Raw genomic sequence first — 18,190 nt, 5'->3', positions numbered from 1 at the left:
AAAATCTGTTTCCAAGTCCCAAGTTAGGCTGAAAAATAAAATTAATTTAAATATCTTAATCAGCAGTGCTGCATCACTCCCTGAGGAGAAGCTGCCACATTCCAGTGCAGCTGGAATTCAAGTGGCGGCCCCAATCGAGGGGTTATTGCAGGTCACAACACAGAGTCACTGGAAAAACAAAGAAAAACCCGTGAATCCTCCTGGGCTCAACTTTCTTTTTACCCTGGTATTGGTGATGTTTTAGCAGATGACCTTGTCACTATATTTTATATAATATCTCTGTTATTGTCCACCTCTCACCAGTACCATATTTTTCTAAATAATTTTATTTCCAACAGTTTTACTTCAAACTGAGAATACAAAACAGAATACAAAAAGAAAGGAGGGAATGAATTGATATTTCACCTGTAGCATCAAGCAAGAAATAAAAAATTCCCAGACAACCTGTTGTTTAATACAATGCACTAGAAACCAAGCATGGATAAATATTAGGTCACTAATTTTTTACAGTCTCTGAGCTTTGGGTACTGGCCCAACACACCTCTGGAATAGCAAGCCACAAGTGCTAGGTCCCTGTGGTTTGCAGTGACTACAACGGGTGCAGGGCGCTCAACACTTCCCAAGACTAAAAGTTAAGTTACAGACCTCCTGTTGGAATATACACTTCAAGTCAATAGCCATCCAAACTTACCTGCTTATCCCTGAAATGCCATATAGGAATAAACAGTTGTACAGTTTCAGGAATGTTCTAAGTCTTCGTTAGCAACAGCAACCCTTCCTTGAGGGTGCTAGCAAAAGCTTTATTATAGCAGTAAGAGATTAAAGATAAGAAAATAAAATAGGAAAATTAAGACTTATTTAGTATTTTTCTTAATGACCTCTAGATATTATACATATAATCTTTAAACATGATTTAGATTTCTTCAAAAACTTCCCAAGCACTTGAAACACTGTTTTTGAGAAGGTCTCTGTAAAACACAAGTTCCATGTGAAAATAACTGGACTGTGGAAAGATTAGAGCCAGCAGACAGTCCTGAATGAATATCATATAGGAACAGAAAATACTCTTAAAAACACTTGTCAGTATTGGTTTAATTATGCTAACAAAATCATGACACAGGCTTAATATTTTTACAGTAACAAATACATGTAGGTAAGATTTGAAAAGTTCCATGAAATGTGCTTACAGAAATCCTATGTGGAACATCTACTATCCAAACGTTTGTTATTGCTGCTGAAGAACTAGTAAAAATATCAGAAAGTAAAAAAAGAAATAGCAACTGCTTGTTGCAATTATAATGTCCCATTCAGATTTTTAACTAAAAGCAAGTTGATTTGGTTCTGATCTCTGTTATACCCACACAACTACAACTTCCCCAGAAGTGTGCATCCACTCCTACTGGCAACTCTGTAAATCTGATTAAAATCTGGGCCAATATGTGCAGTAATTTAAACATTCGTGTTAGATCAAGTAAACCCCATGCAATAACCGCCCATGTATAGTTAATATTCTATCCATACATCTTTTCTTGATGAATGTTCAATGACTATAGGTATAAGATCTGAGAAATAATTTGTTCTTTTAGGTCAACTCACATGAGAGCTTGGCAATGGGATAAATGTGTTGAATCTTCTTTCCTAGAGTACCTCTCCCCACTTAAAAAAAAAAAAAACTTTTTAAAAATAATCATTTTTTAAAATAATGTTTTCTTATTCTGATATTGCAGCACATGAAATGGAAAACTGACCATCAGCTGAGTAAATAAAGCAAAAGTCAGGAAAAAATACAAGTTAAAGACTAGACAATCAAAAACCTGTAATGAATTGTTACTATCCTCTCAAACTCAAACCAGCTGCATTACCCTCCCCCCATCACTCTGAGGTTTCACAATCTAGTAGCTGCTATAGCAAACTCCTGAACGCCTCCACTTTTACTCCCACCAAGCCTTCACCAGGGGCTGCCATCCTTCCTCATTTAATTACATTTCTTAACTAGAAGAGATGAACGTTTGCTGTGTGGTTACCATTTTCCCAGACAAGAATCAGGCAGACCTGAGCAGACTAGTGCTGATGTCCTGATCCAGCAGAGCACTTGTGCAATTCCAGCCTTCAACCAAACCAGGGGTCCAGCCAACAGACAGCCCCAGGGCAAAAACTGACTAATGGGATGCTTCAGTGAGTCAGGACTCTGAGTCAGGCAGGCTGCAAGCTCCTGCAATCTGCACTGAGATAACAGAGGCCACGATTTACATAACTCTATGAAACAGCTAGACTCTGTCTGTGCGTGTGTGTGAAGAAAAATTAAATTATTATACATATTTCACACCCTCTCTAATACAGTCCCATCAGTAAATACTAAACTTTTCATGTTTGGTTGCTTTTTTCGTTTGACACACGTCTTATCAGACACACAGCTACACAATATCTATGTACATTTCTTTATTAGGCAGAACATTCCCAGGAAATTTAATAAGATGCAAGAGTTTATTTTGAAATCAAATTGCAACAATATATAATAATGACAATAATAATTACCTCTAAAGAAAAAAATCAACTTATGGAACATTTTCAATTATGATAATTTATTCCCATCAGGTTGCTTGATATGATACTGCATCAGTGTAGTAACACTGATAGAGTTTAGCTACACTTACAGAAAACAGTTGTGCAGAGAAGCATATTGTCGCTCTCACCTCAAATCTCAATGTTCATTTGATCTGAAAAAAAGAAAAGAAAAAGGTGCTGAGCTGCTGTAAGCACATTATTTGCAAGAAGAAAATATAATAGCGGTTTGTGATACAACTTCTACTTAAAACTTAATATAGCCCCTCGAAATAGAGCTGGAAATAATTATTTTTGGCTCATACAACTATGAGATATAACAGCCTTTTCATATCTGCATGTGGGCAAGTCTGAATTCTGTTAACCTCAGTAAACATCATCTATGTTTACGTACATATGAGCTCGGTATAGATTAGTGTTTCTTTCAAGAAACAGGAAATACTTATCTTTGAAGGCACACGAGAGTTTCCTTCATATATATACATATATATGCATTATGCTGATAATTATGCTTTCCTTAAAATATATATATTTTAATGTATTACAGTAAATCTATATCACAGACTACAGTACCAGAAGGAATGGAAAACTGAAATTGTGCTAAACCAGTTTCACACTATTTTATTTGCTTAACCAGCACTACAAAGAATTTAAACCATATGTAGAGTGGGAAAGAAAATCAAATTACTTACAGAAGATTATGCATACATATTTAAATGTCCTTTAGAATTAAGACAATAACAAAAGTCAACTATGTAACATATCTTACAAATTAAAATAACACCTGACACTTCTCATATCTTCATCTGCAGATGCATTTGTCTTAAACTGGATTGCACTGGGATCTCCATTTCTCAATACAATTAGCATATTTAATCATGTCTGAACTAACAAGCAAATTATCTACAGAATACGTTAAGCAAGTTTACAAATTTGATAAATAACACTCCCTTTGGCCTATGTCCAGGACTAATTGCTTCAGACAGACTGAGTCACCTTTGTAGGAAACCGATTAATTAGCTTCTTAGTAAAAAAATGAAAAAAATCAGGGACTGAAAATTCAGAATACTTCCCCTCTCAAAAAAAAGATTTGGTAAGCAAAAACATCATAAAACTGAGATGCTTATTAACCATACAGATTTGAGTTTTACACGATTAAACATTAATCATAATCTGTTTCAGTCACTATTGAAAACAGATAATTGAAATATCCCATTACATTACTCTGACACAGATGATTTTGACTCAAAGATATTTAAATTATTATGCGATAAATGTTAACAGCTTTTAGACTTCTACAATGAGATGTCCCATATGGAAATTCAATTAATAGTGACAATCTCCTTCTTTTCTTGTGCAATAAAATTACCTCATGGTGACTAGATCTACAGTTCCCTGCTCACTTCACTACCCAGTGGTCACAGAACACGGTGATTTCCTTGATTTAACACATCCCCTCTTAAAACACACTCACCATGGGAGCTGGGGCGAGGTCTCACTTGGCTCTACCGTGCTACATCAATTCGGATAAAGGAGAATTTTAACTCGGCTGAAGGCAGCAAGTTACTGAGTTTTTCTCGCTGCTGGCAGCCAAAGGAGCCTGGTGGTGTGGCATGCCATCATGTTAGTCCTGCCTGAGCTCAGGCTGCCCCTGGCAGAGCTGATCCCTGTGGTGCTCCCCGTGACCACCCCTGCCACCCTGCTCCTCTGATGCCTGCACCTGCATGGACACCAAAGACAGCTTGTGTAACCCACCAGGAAAAAAGGGCACCAAAACCACCCAACCTTTTCTACAGGAACTGTTTCTGTTCTCTTCTAATAGAAGCTATCGCTTAAATCTCATAAGGGGAAAATAGTGCAGGTAAGTATGGATATCGACTTTGTCTGGAAGTGTATAAACAGCAATAACAAGACTTCCTGCATTCTGACAGGCAGAATGGCTTTGAAAAAATATTAACATTCCCCTCAGTGCAGAAAGATTAAGTACAAACAATCAAAGAAAGTGTTGTGATCATAAATAAAAAATTAAAACATAGCAGAGGGATATTAGAATGTTTTTCTAAATTACTAATGTATGTGAAAAAAACAGTGTCTCTAAATCCAGAACAGATTACCAGTACAACAAAGGTAATCGACCAACATAGCAAAAGATACTGATTTCCATAAGATTAGATTCTAGCACTATAATCACAACCTTCATAGTGTCAAAACTGCTATGAAAAATGAAAGGTTTACTGCCTAAAATGTGGCTCATTTGAACAGTTGGCCTTCCAGGAAGAGAACTAGTTTTAGGTTAAAAATCTAAACATATTTAGATTACAATATCACTGTGTAATTACATATAAGTAAAAAACAAAAACAAGAGACATTTCCACAATCTTTTTATAGTACCAGACAGAAAGAAAATTTAATTTTTTGCTGGTTAAAGTCTATTTTTTTACGAAAGTAAAAGTAATTTATAGAAATCATTCAGTATTATTAATTTTTATATCTTAAGTGTATAAATTTGAACTCTCTAAAAGGAGTTTATTATCTTTAATATAGCCAGAACATGTGTTTTTTTAATATGACTGAGTCTACCCTATTAAAAACTTTAATGAAACACTTGGATTTTCATGTGAATTTTTGTACCAGCTACTGCAAGAATATTTGCTCTCCACAGAACAGTGAACATGAATTTCTACTCCCAAAAAGGTAATCCATATGTGTTTTCAACACTGTTTTCCAGTTGACAGAATTAATCAACATCAGTGATATATTTCATAAAACTCCTAGTCAATTATTGCAGGGTAAGAATTTTAATAAACATTCTGTTATTTTGTGTATATTACTTTTGGCACAGTTTTATGTTTTCTGAAAGAACATTCTTGTCCCCCCCATAATAATCAGTGTGTATTGGTGCATACCTTTGGTGAGAACCTGCTTAGGTTTTTTCATTATAATCAAAAGCCTATTCTAAAGGATTGTTAAGAGTCTCACCTCCTTTGGTTTGCAGTGGTATGCTGAGAATGTCAGCCTCTGTGGATGGCTCATTGTTCATGCTGATGCAATATAATGGTTCACCCAAGAAAGAAGGTTTCTTCAATCTTTTTGTGTTGAGTGCTCTTGACATAAAGTAACCTTCAGTAATACTCTTATCTTCCATCTTCTGTAAACCTTCTAGGTCATCAGGTTCCTCTGTTTGGGCCAGTGAATCCTTTGATAAGTGACTACCAGCCAATGCTTTGCTGATATAGTAGCCAGGGATTTTGCTCTCTGCATTAACACACAAGCTTTTGTCTTCGAGTCCAGCCTTTTCCTGAGCCATTAACATCCCTACAATATGGTCTTCAACTAACATTTTGGAAAGACTAGATGTGGAGTGAAGAGTGGAGTCTTGACTTGTGTAACAAGGGGGACTTAATCCAAAAGAAAGAGATTCCTGAGACTGTGGCATGGTAACGTTACTTATTGTTCTCTGAGGCTGCATACATTCTTCCAGAAGGGTCTTAAGCTGCTCTTCAGAGAGGCTCGTTTGTTCTTCAGTCTGAAAAAAAAAAAGGCGAGAATTTCTTCTGTCAAAATATAATTAATGAAAAGCAGTGCCATAAAACAGCTTGAGAGATACATTGGCAGAATCCTTAAACAAATATCAATGTTTTTCAATTCAAAAAATTTAAATATACATTTCCATAATCACAAAATCTTTGCAGCATCCTCACTAGGTTCTAGATAGATTCTGTGATGAAAGTTAGGAAAGAAGTCTGATGTCCACAAAGCTCTGAGAGGCCTATGATTTTGCACAGTCTTCCTTGAGATCTGACTGGTTTTTAATTACCAGAGCATGCACTTTTTCATATTTCTTCGTTTGCTGTGAATACATACAGACACACACACAGACACACAGACACATACTCTAAGATTTTAGTTATTGAAAGCAAAATATCACGTTGATAAAAGGCTGTTGGGGCAATGCAGATGGGGTTAGAAATGGTTTTGGACAGCACCAGCCCACAAAGAATGTCACATACTGACTGAAATATTCCCAATAGGAATATTCTGAAATATTCTTATGGTAGAAATGCCACACAGTCTCTCTCAACCATGTGGCACAAAGCACATCAGTTACCTACCACGGCAAGCATGACCCATGGCATGTGACAGAAGAAAGGTCTTGTCGTGTTTTGTAGGACAGTTTTAGTGCTTCCTTCAAGCTGTCACTGCTTGCACAGTTTGCAGATGCACCTTTTCAGTTCATTTCTTATTCAGAGACTAGCACACTCCCATCATATTTATCACACAGGCCTCCTTTATTGGACATTTTTAAAAATTTAATATTAAAGATAATGACTGATATTAGCTGGTTATGGTGAAGAACAGCAGAGGAAATTTTGCTTTAAAAGATTAGCAATAGGGAGTTACTTCCCGCTTTTACAATCCTTAATGCTCCTGAAAATAGAGTAGCAAGATATTCCCTGACAATTTAAAGATAATGATGAGGACAAGACTATTTTTAGATATGTTTATTTTTAGATAATACATTTTCCCATTAAATAAGAGCTATAGAATATATCATAATATATATTTAAAATGTTGGAAATGCTATGCAACATTTATTAGAGAAAAATGGTCAAAATCTCAGTTTTACCCAATCTCCAAGACACAAAGGATCAGCTGACACACTAATGAACCCTTAGGCTATAGCGATTTATGTAAAACACAATTTTTATTCATTATGTAATGACTTCTACATCGAATTTATTTTACATTGTGCTAGAGGATGGAGCTACTGTCATTTCAGAGGAGAGATCAATATTAGATGTTTAGCTGATATTTTTTTCCATGAATGACTCTGATGCAGCTACAGGAGTCATATATTATCCTGTTTGATATATATAACATGACTCAGTTATAGCCAAGGTACCACAGGGCGTATGGATTACACCTGAAAACTGATTATTCATGTTCATCAAAGGAGACAGTTTTCAGTTAGGAAGGAAAGAAATTTTCTTCAAAAAACTTGTGGCTGTGAAAAATTACAAGATGACACTAGAAGGCGAAAAAGAATGGCATTTTAAGCTACCTTCAGTCACCATTCTGTACTTACATATTCAAACATGAACAATGGCTAATAATGGCTGCTACAGGCCAAATACTGTACAGTCCAGGCACTAACTGATGTGCACAAACTCAGCTCTATAGAATTAGTTAACCCAGTAGTCTTTTCCTGCAGATATCTATTTCCTTCCCAAAAATACTCCAAGTTTCTTTCTTAAACACAAAACAGAAAGCAACTGCATTAAAGAAATTAAGATATTAAGGGCTTTGAAACAAGAAAAAAAAAAAAAAAAGACCATTGACAGACTATCATTATGGGTAGAGATCTTTATTTAAATGAACACATAATCAGGTAATTATATGGAGATTCAAGTAATCATGATATCAATCTATGTATTTTTGATAGTATTAACTGAAATTAAACCACAAGCTTAAGTGCTTTTATAGAAAACATGCAAAATGTTACAATATCTTCAAACTTTACTTGGTCTTCTAATTTTTAATCCTAGTGCAGAAGGCACTCACTGATGAAAATTAACTCAGGGAAAAATAATTAGTAGCAATACACTATGATGAATTAAAAATGAAACATAATTTTTTTCAAATTTTCACTTTTAATCTAAACCATTGGCCCATGCTGAAGTCCTTAAATTTCTTGAAAAAGTATTTTAATTTGCAGGATAACATTTGTTTCCAAGCAGTGATTATCAGAATGGACTCACTGTAAGAAACAAGATGCATTCACAAGAAAGAGCATAACACAAGAGACCACTACTGGAAGCAGAGCTGCATCGAGGGTACATCCACACAGCAGATTATACTGTGTAAACATAACTATATTTGCAACACAGAAGATCCTCACATCTGGAAACCCACATGGATTCCCACATGGAAATGAGTGTGTGGTTCTACACTAACATATTTCAAAGCTCTTGGCCAGGATCATTTGGAGCTAATTTTATGTTAATGACAGGGCAATTCACTCACTGCAGAAAGGAATTATGTATATGAAGCAAATGAATGATCAGTACAAAATTAACATTGTGAGGAACATCATCTTGTCCTGCTTTTCCTTGGTTCTTTTCTTTCCCCTATTCCCACCCCATTTATCTGCAGTCCATTTTCCCTCAGCCAAACTTTTTTCTTCCTTTTTTATTTTTTTCTTTCAGGAAGATCATATGGCTTGTATTCATAGATTACCTTGATTATTACCAGAGGGGGAAGATTTAGAGCCTAAGGCATATGGGGAAGGAAATGAATATAACAACTATAGAGTTAAAAAGTTTGGGAACTAGTGGGCTTGTTTTTCTCCAGAGTGGCAGGCCTGCAGCCAAAGCAGACAGTGTAAGACATTTCTTTGTTCCTTCCTTTTTCTTTCTCCCTCTCTCTCTTTTTCTCCCTTTGGATTTTTTGTAAGACATGCATGTAAAAATAAGGAAAGTATTTAATAAACCTCTCTGAAAACTACATTTTAAAATTCTAAAGGCACGTTGTTATTTTCTTTCACCAAACTCAAGAGATGACCATAGGCTTAAGGAAAAATACACAGCGGAGGAGAAGATAAATAGCCATCAGTCATCCACTCAGCAGCCAGGAATTTACATTGAAATGAAAGCAGAAATGCTGCTGTTAAAATCAGGAAACAGAGTTTAGGGAAACACCATAGGGAAAGACACCTCACAGCAAAAAAGGCTGTGCATTTGCAACCAAATGAGCATCTGAACTCATGGAATTGCATAATACAACAACTGTATTAGGAGCCTGCAGAGTATATACTTGCACACACCAGAAGCAATCCAGGCACAACCAACTGTAATAGTTCAGAGTCATGACTTGGAATCAATAACAGTCCTAGGGAGACACTGGATTCTACATCTCCCAAGCCTTCACTCTCCTCATTGTAAATAATTTACAACTCCTATACAGAATAAATACTTCAAGACATTTCTTTAAAAATACAAGGACATAAAATGAGTGTCATTCAAAATGCAGAAACAATCCACTAGACAAGGGAAAATGAGGTATCAGGTCTGGTTCCCATTAAAAACTAGAAAACCTTTTAATTGTTCTGGCTAATTTTTAATAGGACACTGAGTCCTATTCATTTCCTAGGCTTTTTTACCGTTAATGATCCAAAAAACTAATTCCTAGCCAGGAGTTTAGGAGCCTGCTAATGACCTTTACTGTTTATGTGTGGTTAGCTTTTCACACACTTGTGGCCCTCCTCTGACTGAAGATTTCTTGTTCCTTGCTGAATTCCTCCGTGACAGGAGTCTATAGAGAAAACCTTACTGCATGTGGTAGGAATGCAAACTTGTAGTTCACTGTGGACAGCCCTGCTGTGACTACAAGTTTTCAAGTTCAAATCTTTAGGCTTTCTTTCTGTATCCATACAGTAACAAAAACAGACTAAACTGAAAGCCTTTATCAGATTTTACCATAGGGAGAAAGCTAACATGTCAGGATTATTTCTAATTATAGTAAATAATCAAAAAATGACAGACAGTAAATGAGTAAGCACTACAAAGTCAGGATATTTAAGGACTCATGTAGCTGGCACATATATAAACATGGAAATTTTGTTCCAGCCTGAAAGTGCTGCAATCAATAGTTCTCATGATACTTTGTTTGAAATAATTTACTTTGATGCTTATTTTGCTGACGTTTTTACTGGTGTGTGAGACTGCAACAGTCAATTCTAAGGTGACTGGTTTCTTCCTGATAAAACTGCTCCATTTTTAGAGAATACTGATCTATTGAGACAAAGTTCAGATTTTTGACAGATCTGCCCAGTTTAGTTTTGTAAGTTTTAGTTATTCAGTAACTTATTGACAGTTTCTCAAACAGCTCTATTCTGCTTTGAAAAGGCAATCCTTGCCTTCTATCTCCACATCACTCGACTCAATGTGCACTATCAACTCCAAGGTCTCACCTTTCTGCATCACACTCAAACATCATGTACTTATCTATGAACAGCACTGGTCAGTGCAACTGTGAAATATTATTAATATGCTGCATACAAACCATACACATCATGTCATTGTGGAAGAGCTTCTTACAATTTCCAGAAGTGCTGAAAGCCCGAAGTTCTTTTGCACCACAGAAGTCAGTCTGGTGTCCATAATTTGTAAACTGATTTAAATTAATGTAATATGTCCATTGTGAATTAACCCCAGCAGGTAGCTAAGCACCACAGATGCTTTCTTACTCCTTACCCCCTCACCCCAGTGGGGAAGGGTAAGAGGAAAGAAAGAGCAAAAAGAGGGAAAGGGAAACGGGAAAAGAGAAAAGGGAAAAGGAAATAAAACTTGTGGATCGAGATAAAAATTGTTTAATAAGCAAAGAGAGAGAAAGATAACAAAACAAGCAAAGCAAAGAATCATTCAGCATCTCTCATGGGTAGACCAACACCCAGCCAGTTCTGAGCAAAAAACGTTTAACTTTGTAGAACCCTCTCTTTCCCCTTTTTAGTACTGTGCACAGGGCTATATGCATTGGCATGGAATATCTCTTTTGTTAGTTTGGGTCATCTGTCTCAATCCCAGCCTGCTGCACACCCCAATCCACTCATTGGGAGGGCAGACTGAGAACCAGAGAAGGCCCTGATGCTGTGCAAATGCTGCTCAGCAATAGCTAAAACAAAGCTGAGTTATCAGCACTTTTTTGGTCACAAATACAAAACGCAGCACCCTATAGGCTGCTAAGAAAACATTAACATCCCAGCCAAACGCAGTACAGAGACCCACACATCTGCTTTCACAAAGAAATTAAGTGTTCAGCATGTCATTTTACTGCTTCTAGTGGTTGCTTGCTTGTTTTACAAATACTACATTAAGAGAAAAACTTAATGAATGTAAAACAAAAAAGTTAATCCTTCCTCTGTATAGCTGCTTCAGAAGGGTTAGCTCAGAATGTAACAACAGAAAATATTAAAGGGAGTAGACCAGAAACATGGTCACAACTCAATAGCATGTTTATGGAGAGGCCAGTTATGTGTATGGATTTGACAGTCTTAAAAATTGAGGCTGAATAATGGATTCAAAAATTAAGAGCTCCTGACAATCATGATTTACCATCTGGTGGTTCTGTGCTTATGTCCAGTGGGCTTGGGGACTTCTGTAGTGTTTCAGCAATGACAGATATCTTCAAGAATGAACAGGATTCCTAAGTCATAGGAGAAAATCTCCTGCTTCTGTTTTTCCATCCTTCTGCTGTATTTTCTCCTGTTAGTTAAATTTTCCCTTCTCTTATATTTTCCACTGTTTCTGTTTGTGTAAGGGCAAAATGAAAAGGTCTGCTAGTCAATTTTGGTAGCTGCTGCTGCGAGCCAAAATGCAGAAAGGACAGAAGTATCTTGGCAAAAAAACCAGAAGCACCAGACAAAAAGAGGAGGATATTATTGGACATCTGGTAACATCACTGTCTGAAAAGAAAATGCAACTTATAACATTATGAGCCGTCAGAACCTCGACATCAAAGTGATTATCAGCCTCGTGGAATAATATAAAATCTCCACTAAGAAAACAATTTAAGAATTTTAGAAGAGAAAATGAACTTCACTAAAAAACTGAAGAAAAAAAAACTTAGAATTTTTTTCCCTTCTTTCTCTGACAAAGAGAAATTTTAACAGAAATCAAAAAGAGACATAAGTTTGTACAATTTTGATCTTATTTAGAGTAGGAAAGTAGGTGAAAATTGTGGAGACAAGACATGATAACTGCAGCAGTTTTTTAAAGGTAGCCTATAGGTTGTACAGGCAAAACCAAATCCGTTTTGCCTCCAAGAACTTCTCAAAACCATGCCTATTTTAGTCATTACAAAGAGGTGGAACACTTGCTTTAATTTTACCTTTCTCAAAAATATCAAGTCAATGGCTTCTGGCTTCAATGTGCCAATAAAGGAATGGTGTATTTCATCAGCTATGCCACACCCTGTAAACTTTAGAAAGAGAAAGCAACTGGTTGCTAGAGGTAACAGAAGTTGGAGAAAAGAAAAGAAAGGAAGCTAAAAGATCTTTTGCAATGATTTATTTTTCATGTGACACTATAGATACTAAGCTACATTGCTCACCACTGCAGAGTTTACATGGTACTCTACAAGGATACAACTAAGCAGTTTGTAAGTGGGATGGCTGTAAGTGGGAATTATTTCTTGGAACTCTATGGAAATAATTCCATCATTTTTAAAGACCCAGAAAGTAGTATTTCTGAATTGCTACAAGTTGTACTTTTTACCCTAACTTTCAATTTTAACTTTATTTCATGTTAGCTTTTCATCTACAGGTTGCATAACATTTTCTAGATGCTTACATATTACCAAGTTCTCATACATGGGCACTAAAATCTAAATTTGTATGTCCTCACCAAGTTTTAGGAAGGTAACTTTAGGAAACAGAACCTGAAAATGTCACGGAGGCTTAAAGTTTCTAACGTTTCTATCAGGCACGTATTGTAATAAAAAAGAAGTATTTTTCAACTAAATGAAAATTACTCTGCATCACCATTTTCTTCAATTGAGTATATATGACTTCAAAACTCCATTTTCATTATCTGAACTAATAGGGTATTTTTGCCCTTTAGACCTTAAGTAGTATTAGATTCAACATAAACAGTTAAAAGAACAAATATAACTCATTCAAATACATATTTCCATTAGCATGATGGCTTTTTCTCTCATTTTGGAGTTAATATAAGACTTATGCATCATGTTATAATGCACCATTACCCCTAAGGCCCAAATACTGGTGTATAGCATGTTTGACTTTTATATATACCGTATAATCAAAATCTTCTTTAGTGAAGTTTCAACATCGTCCTGTTACTCAATTTTACTCCAGCTTCCATTATAAGCAGCAGGACACAAATTACAATAAGCAAGAATTAACAAAGGAAGCAGCTTTATTCAGCATCTTTAACTGAACGAAAGAACTAAAATTCTAAATAAACATATAGTAAATTGTGTCATTAAATGTGCATAGAGTACATTTTCCTGGCTAGGGCAAAGAGATACTGACTTGATGTAAAGAGTCTATTTAACTGGATATCCTAATAGTCACTAAAAAATAAGAGTTGAGTGTTTCTTAAGAATGTAATTTCAAAGTTTAAGAATTTTAAAAGCTACATACCTGATGTAGCTTTACATGATGATAAATCCTCCTTCATTTGAACACTAAAATATGAGAAAATTCTCTGATTTAAATCACTTTGAAATTGAAAAATCCATCTACTCCAAGGTTGTCAACAGATGTTTTACAAGAATTCAACTCTTCTCACTCCAAATTAGTTCAAAATTTAGCTCTTCTAATCTACTGTGTTTGTAGAGAGGAAAAATCTAAGTAATTTTCCCTATATGAGCCACTTTAAAATTTTTCATTTCTAAAATCTTTCTCAACAAATGGATAGTTCCCTGTTTATAGAGCACTTGATTTCATACGGCTTCAAGAGTTCTTAAATTAGAAGCAAGCTGGTTTTAACTAAACACACTGACGGTGTGTGAAAACATAAGACACAAATGCTCGAACTGGTATTTACAATCCATTACTCAGGATAAGACTCTCATCTTCTAGCCTCTTCTGAAGAAGCAGAACTTCTGCAATCTAGACTATTTAGCATTCAAAACCAGTTTCCTAAGCATCCCATTTTGTGTTTTTAACTGTTTGTTATTAAGCATTTAACAGATTTCATTCCATAGAAATCTCTTCCTTGAATATTAAGTTGTGGCTTTAATTTTCAGCAAAGCCAGTAGAGTAGACAAAAATGCCTTGATGTGGTTGCAGCTGTTTTCTGTTACACAACCTTTTTTTTTTTTGTCATATTGGCTTAATATTGTTTTCCAAAAAATAGTGCAGCATAATGGGATCACCCTCACACACAGCATTTTTAAAACTGCAATAAACTATTCAGAGATTGTAAGAATGCTCACAGGTCTGTAATCTACTGGAGGAACAGAAAATGTTCAAGAACAGACGTGTTTAAGGCCAGGTTGGATGTGGCTCTGAGCGACCTGGTCTAGTGGAAGGTGTCCCTAGCTATGGCAGGGCAGTTGGAACTAGATGAGGTTCAAATCCCTTCCAACCCAAACCATTCTGTCTTTCTATAATTCTATGAAAACAGAGAAACCACAAACACATGATCTAGGTGACTTATGCAATTAAGAGTACTTTGGTCTTACTAAATATGGAAAGGACTGGCCCAAGGAGCAGCAGGCCTTGAAGACTCATTCTAAAGCAACTACAGACAGAAGCTTCAGACTCGATTTTCTGATACTCTTTAGAGATATCTTTAAAGTGACTCTTTAAAAAAAGTGGTTGGCCTTGTGTATCAGTAGCAACAGGCACCTCTAAATATTGACTTTTTCTAAATAACATATTAATGTGTATGGTAAGCCTGACCTGCAGTACATATTTTGAAGGTATAAATATTCTCTTCTGATAGCAGAAGTATTATGTGAAGGAAGGTCTGCTATATGTAGAATAAGACAGAGAAACCCACAGGGCTCTCCAGTGAAGTTAAATAGGTAGAGTACAATCTCAGTTATCCAAGTTAAGGTAGATCAAAGTCTCTTTTTCAAATGTGGTTTTCTTACAGAGTTTCTGACATCCTCTCTTTGTTTCGCATTCACACCACCTAAATAAAGAGCCTCAGCTCAGCCAAGTGCTAATGTCAGCTGTAGTTCCTCAAGGTCCTCACAGGCAGCATAGAGACACCAACACTGGAAACTGTAATTCAACCCAGCTAAAATTTAAAGACAGAACATTTAGAATTTTGCTTACTAATTACTGTTTTAAAACTGATGCCTTTCTGACAACACATTTAAAAGGCTACTCAACGTAAACAGAATAAATGGGAAGAAGTAGAAATCCATATTAAAAAAGAAATTTGGCAAGTTACAGAAAAAGCAATAAAATGTACTGCTTTTCAGAAACTTGCTGTAAAGAAATATGTTGAAATATAGAATTGCAAATCTATTATCTAGCTTTAAATAACATAACCCATAATGCATCACATTCGTTTAGCATTCCATTGTCTTGCTCCCACAAGCTTAATATAACAGCATGTACAGTACTGCCATGTATTGGCAAATGCAAGAATTCAAACACTGAGAGACAGCATACCTCTCCAAAAATATCAGGTCTAGTACATTTGAAACTATAATTTTTTTCTTGCTTTGGTCTTTTAATTGTTACAGTTTTACAGAAAGGCTTGGGTTTGTCTCTCTTTTATAGGGAGCAAAGATTCTGGTGCAGTTATGGCACTGCTAAAATCTAGAAGGTTAACAGTACCAAAAATTACCAAAAGAAAATATCAAGTTCCTATTCACTGCTTCTGAAATGTTTCTGTACTTTTCAATTCATGGCATAGATAATTACACCCATGAAGGAAGATCCAATCTAAAATCTATGAAACTGCCATTGTCTTTAAGGGAAAGATCCCTGTACATAAGTATAGCTAAGTGAGTAAGGATATGGACAGTTGGGGCCACATCTCTATCTCTGCTTGTGAGAGGCCAGATAAAGAAAATTCTCCATCAGTTCTGTCTGGGGGGGTCTGTTGCCACATGGCAAGTGCATAGTTTCTGCAGGGAATATCAGGATGTAGCTGTGTTTTTCAATGTGGGCATATATTTTATGGAGCGCTGAAATAACAGTTTTTAAAAGAAAGAGAGTAATACGAAGCTTTTTCTTTATTGAAGAATGGAAGGGTATTTTGAAATGAGGTAACTTCATCTGGCTCTTGTATTTCCATTCAAAGGGAAAACCCAAAAGCCTTTAGGAAGAATGCGATGAACAATATTGCTCCAGGCAGAACATTTTATTTGGAGTTTCAAGCCTTCCTGCACCCGCTCTGATTTTGGATAGAGAGCAGGGCACAAAACCTTTCAGTAAATACGAGAACAGGAGTTAAAGCTTGAAACATTCAAATATAGATTACCAGAAAATTCTCATTTACCACATAATAGTAACATTAAAAAAGCTGAGACTAAGATAGTACTAGTGCTAATCTATTGTTTCCACTTGATGTTTGGCAACTGTTTTTACGAAGACACATAAAAAAGCAAAATTGTAGCATTATTTTTTTTTTTTCTAACTACAAAAGGCACTGCACAGAAAGTCTAGGTGTTAAAGTAAGCTTCAGTTGCGATTATTTGTTGAAACACACTTTTTCCTCAGGCTTGTCTAACACAGTAAATGTGCAACAGTACTAAAGTCTACATTCCTGCTGGCATGATAAATTTCATTTATCATTATAACCAAAACCCAAATATTTTATGTCTTTGGCAAACTAGAAACAGCATAAACATTTTAAGAACAGGCAAGAGAGCAAACCTGTTTTTTCCTTCTGAGGCAATGAGGGAAAACCTCAGCTACTTTCTGCCACTAACTTTCTAACAGTTTTCAATTCCCTAGGCCTTAGCAATAAAAACTACTTTCATCATCTTCAGTTGTTCTTTTGCTCATGTGCTCTAGCAAGGACAACTAAAAAAGTACATGCATTCCAAGTGTTGCAGTTTCTTATTGTTATTATCCTGGTTCATGTAATCAGAAGCACAGGCATGTGCATACAGACAAAAAGCAAGTAACCCTTCACTCAGTTTAGAGAGAGAGGCACTAAGTTGATTTGGCAATGGAAACCATGGACCAAAAGGTACACAACACATCACTGTAGTACACTTTTCCTTGTCTCCACTCACTTTTCCTGGTAAATCCAGATGGCTGCATGTCTGTAACTAGAAGAAACAATGGCATTCAACAGGTCACACAATCACACAGGGCAGGTTCCTGTATTTCTTCCTCTTCACCAAGGAGCATGCCACAAGCCAAGTGACAGAGGTACAGGAAATCAGCCAAAACAGCATATACTACATATGAGCATACCAGCTTTCCTGCATCAGGGACAAAAAATAATTGCACTCATGTAGAAGGCTTTATAGTAAAAAGACTCATGATTTAAAAAGTAATGTCTTGATGATATGAGAATATTTCAGTGTTTGAATTTTTCAACCATTTTCTGCAGAATATGCTCATATGTAAAACGCAATTCAAAACAGCTGAGTAAATATTGATTCTAAGAAATTTTGCTTTTAGAGAAATTAAAACAATTCTAGAAACAACAAACAAATTACAAAAATGTAAAATGATACAGCTACATGTAACTCAGAGAAAAGTTAATATTTTGCAGTTTCAAATGTATACTTGCATAAGAAATAGCTAAAATCTATTTTTAAACGAAGCTTGTGACAATCCCATTTATGCTCAATGATGTACACCAGAGCACAAAAAGGAAAAAAAGTACATTTCCCCTAGTAAAAGACATGAAAGCACCAAAAGGCTCATGTTTTTCAAAAGTAAGTTACGTAAATTTATCATGCATTTGGGATACAGGTGACTGCTGAAGCTGGAGTCTGTCTTTTGCCCATAAAGTCAAAGTTCACATGTCACTCATAAGATCTGAAAGATTAATTTACAAAACGTCTGTGTGATCACATTACAAGGTCAATGGCTTAAATACAAAGCACTGTGCACCCCCAGTTGCTTGGAACTTTCTTTACTGCACATTGGAATGTTTTTGCCCAGTTGCTTTGGTAAAAGAGA

At 35.8% G+C, this 18,190-nt stretch overlaps 1 protein-coding gene across 7 annotated transcripts in view; it reads right to left on the bottom strand.

The window, feature by feature from the left end:
• Positions 1–2,424: 2,424 nt before the first annotated feature.
• FSIP1 (fibrous sheath interacting protein 1) overlaps positions 2,425–18,190 on the bottom strand; it is a 66,847-nt gene continuing 51,081 nt past the window's right edge. For 5 of the 7 annotated variants that reach the window (XM_088167178.1, XM_088167182.1, XM_088167180.1 and 2 more), the window contains one exon: positions 5,513–6,088. In XM_088167178.1, the coding sequence (XP_088023304.1) occupies positions 5,513–6,088 (576 nt within the window). Of the gene's footprint in view, positions 2,718–5,512; positions 6,089–18,190 lie in introns of those variants that run through there. The other 2 variants (XM_088167183.1, XM_014869458.2) reach the window with 1 other exon arrangement.

Source organism: Sturnus vulgaris, chromosome 6 (genome assembly GCF_052056855.1).
Source record: "Sturnus vulgaris isolate bStuVul1 chromosome 6, bStuVul1.hap1, whole genome shotgun sequence".
NCBI lineage: Eukaryota > Metazoa > Chordata > Aves > Passeriformes > Sturnidae > Sturnus > Sturnus vulgaris.
The sequence above is the reverse complement of the archived record's forward strand: the minus strand, read 5'-3'. Positions and strand labels throughout refer to the sequence as shown.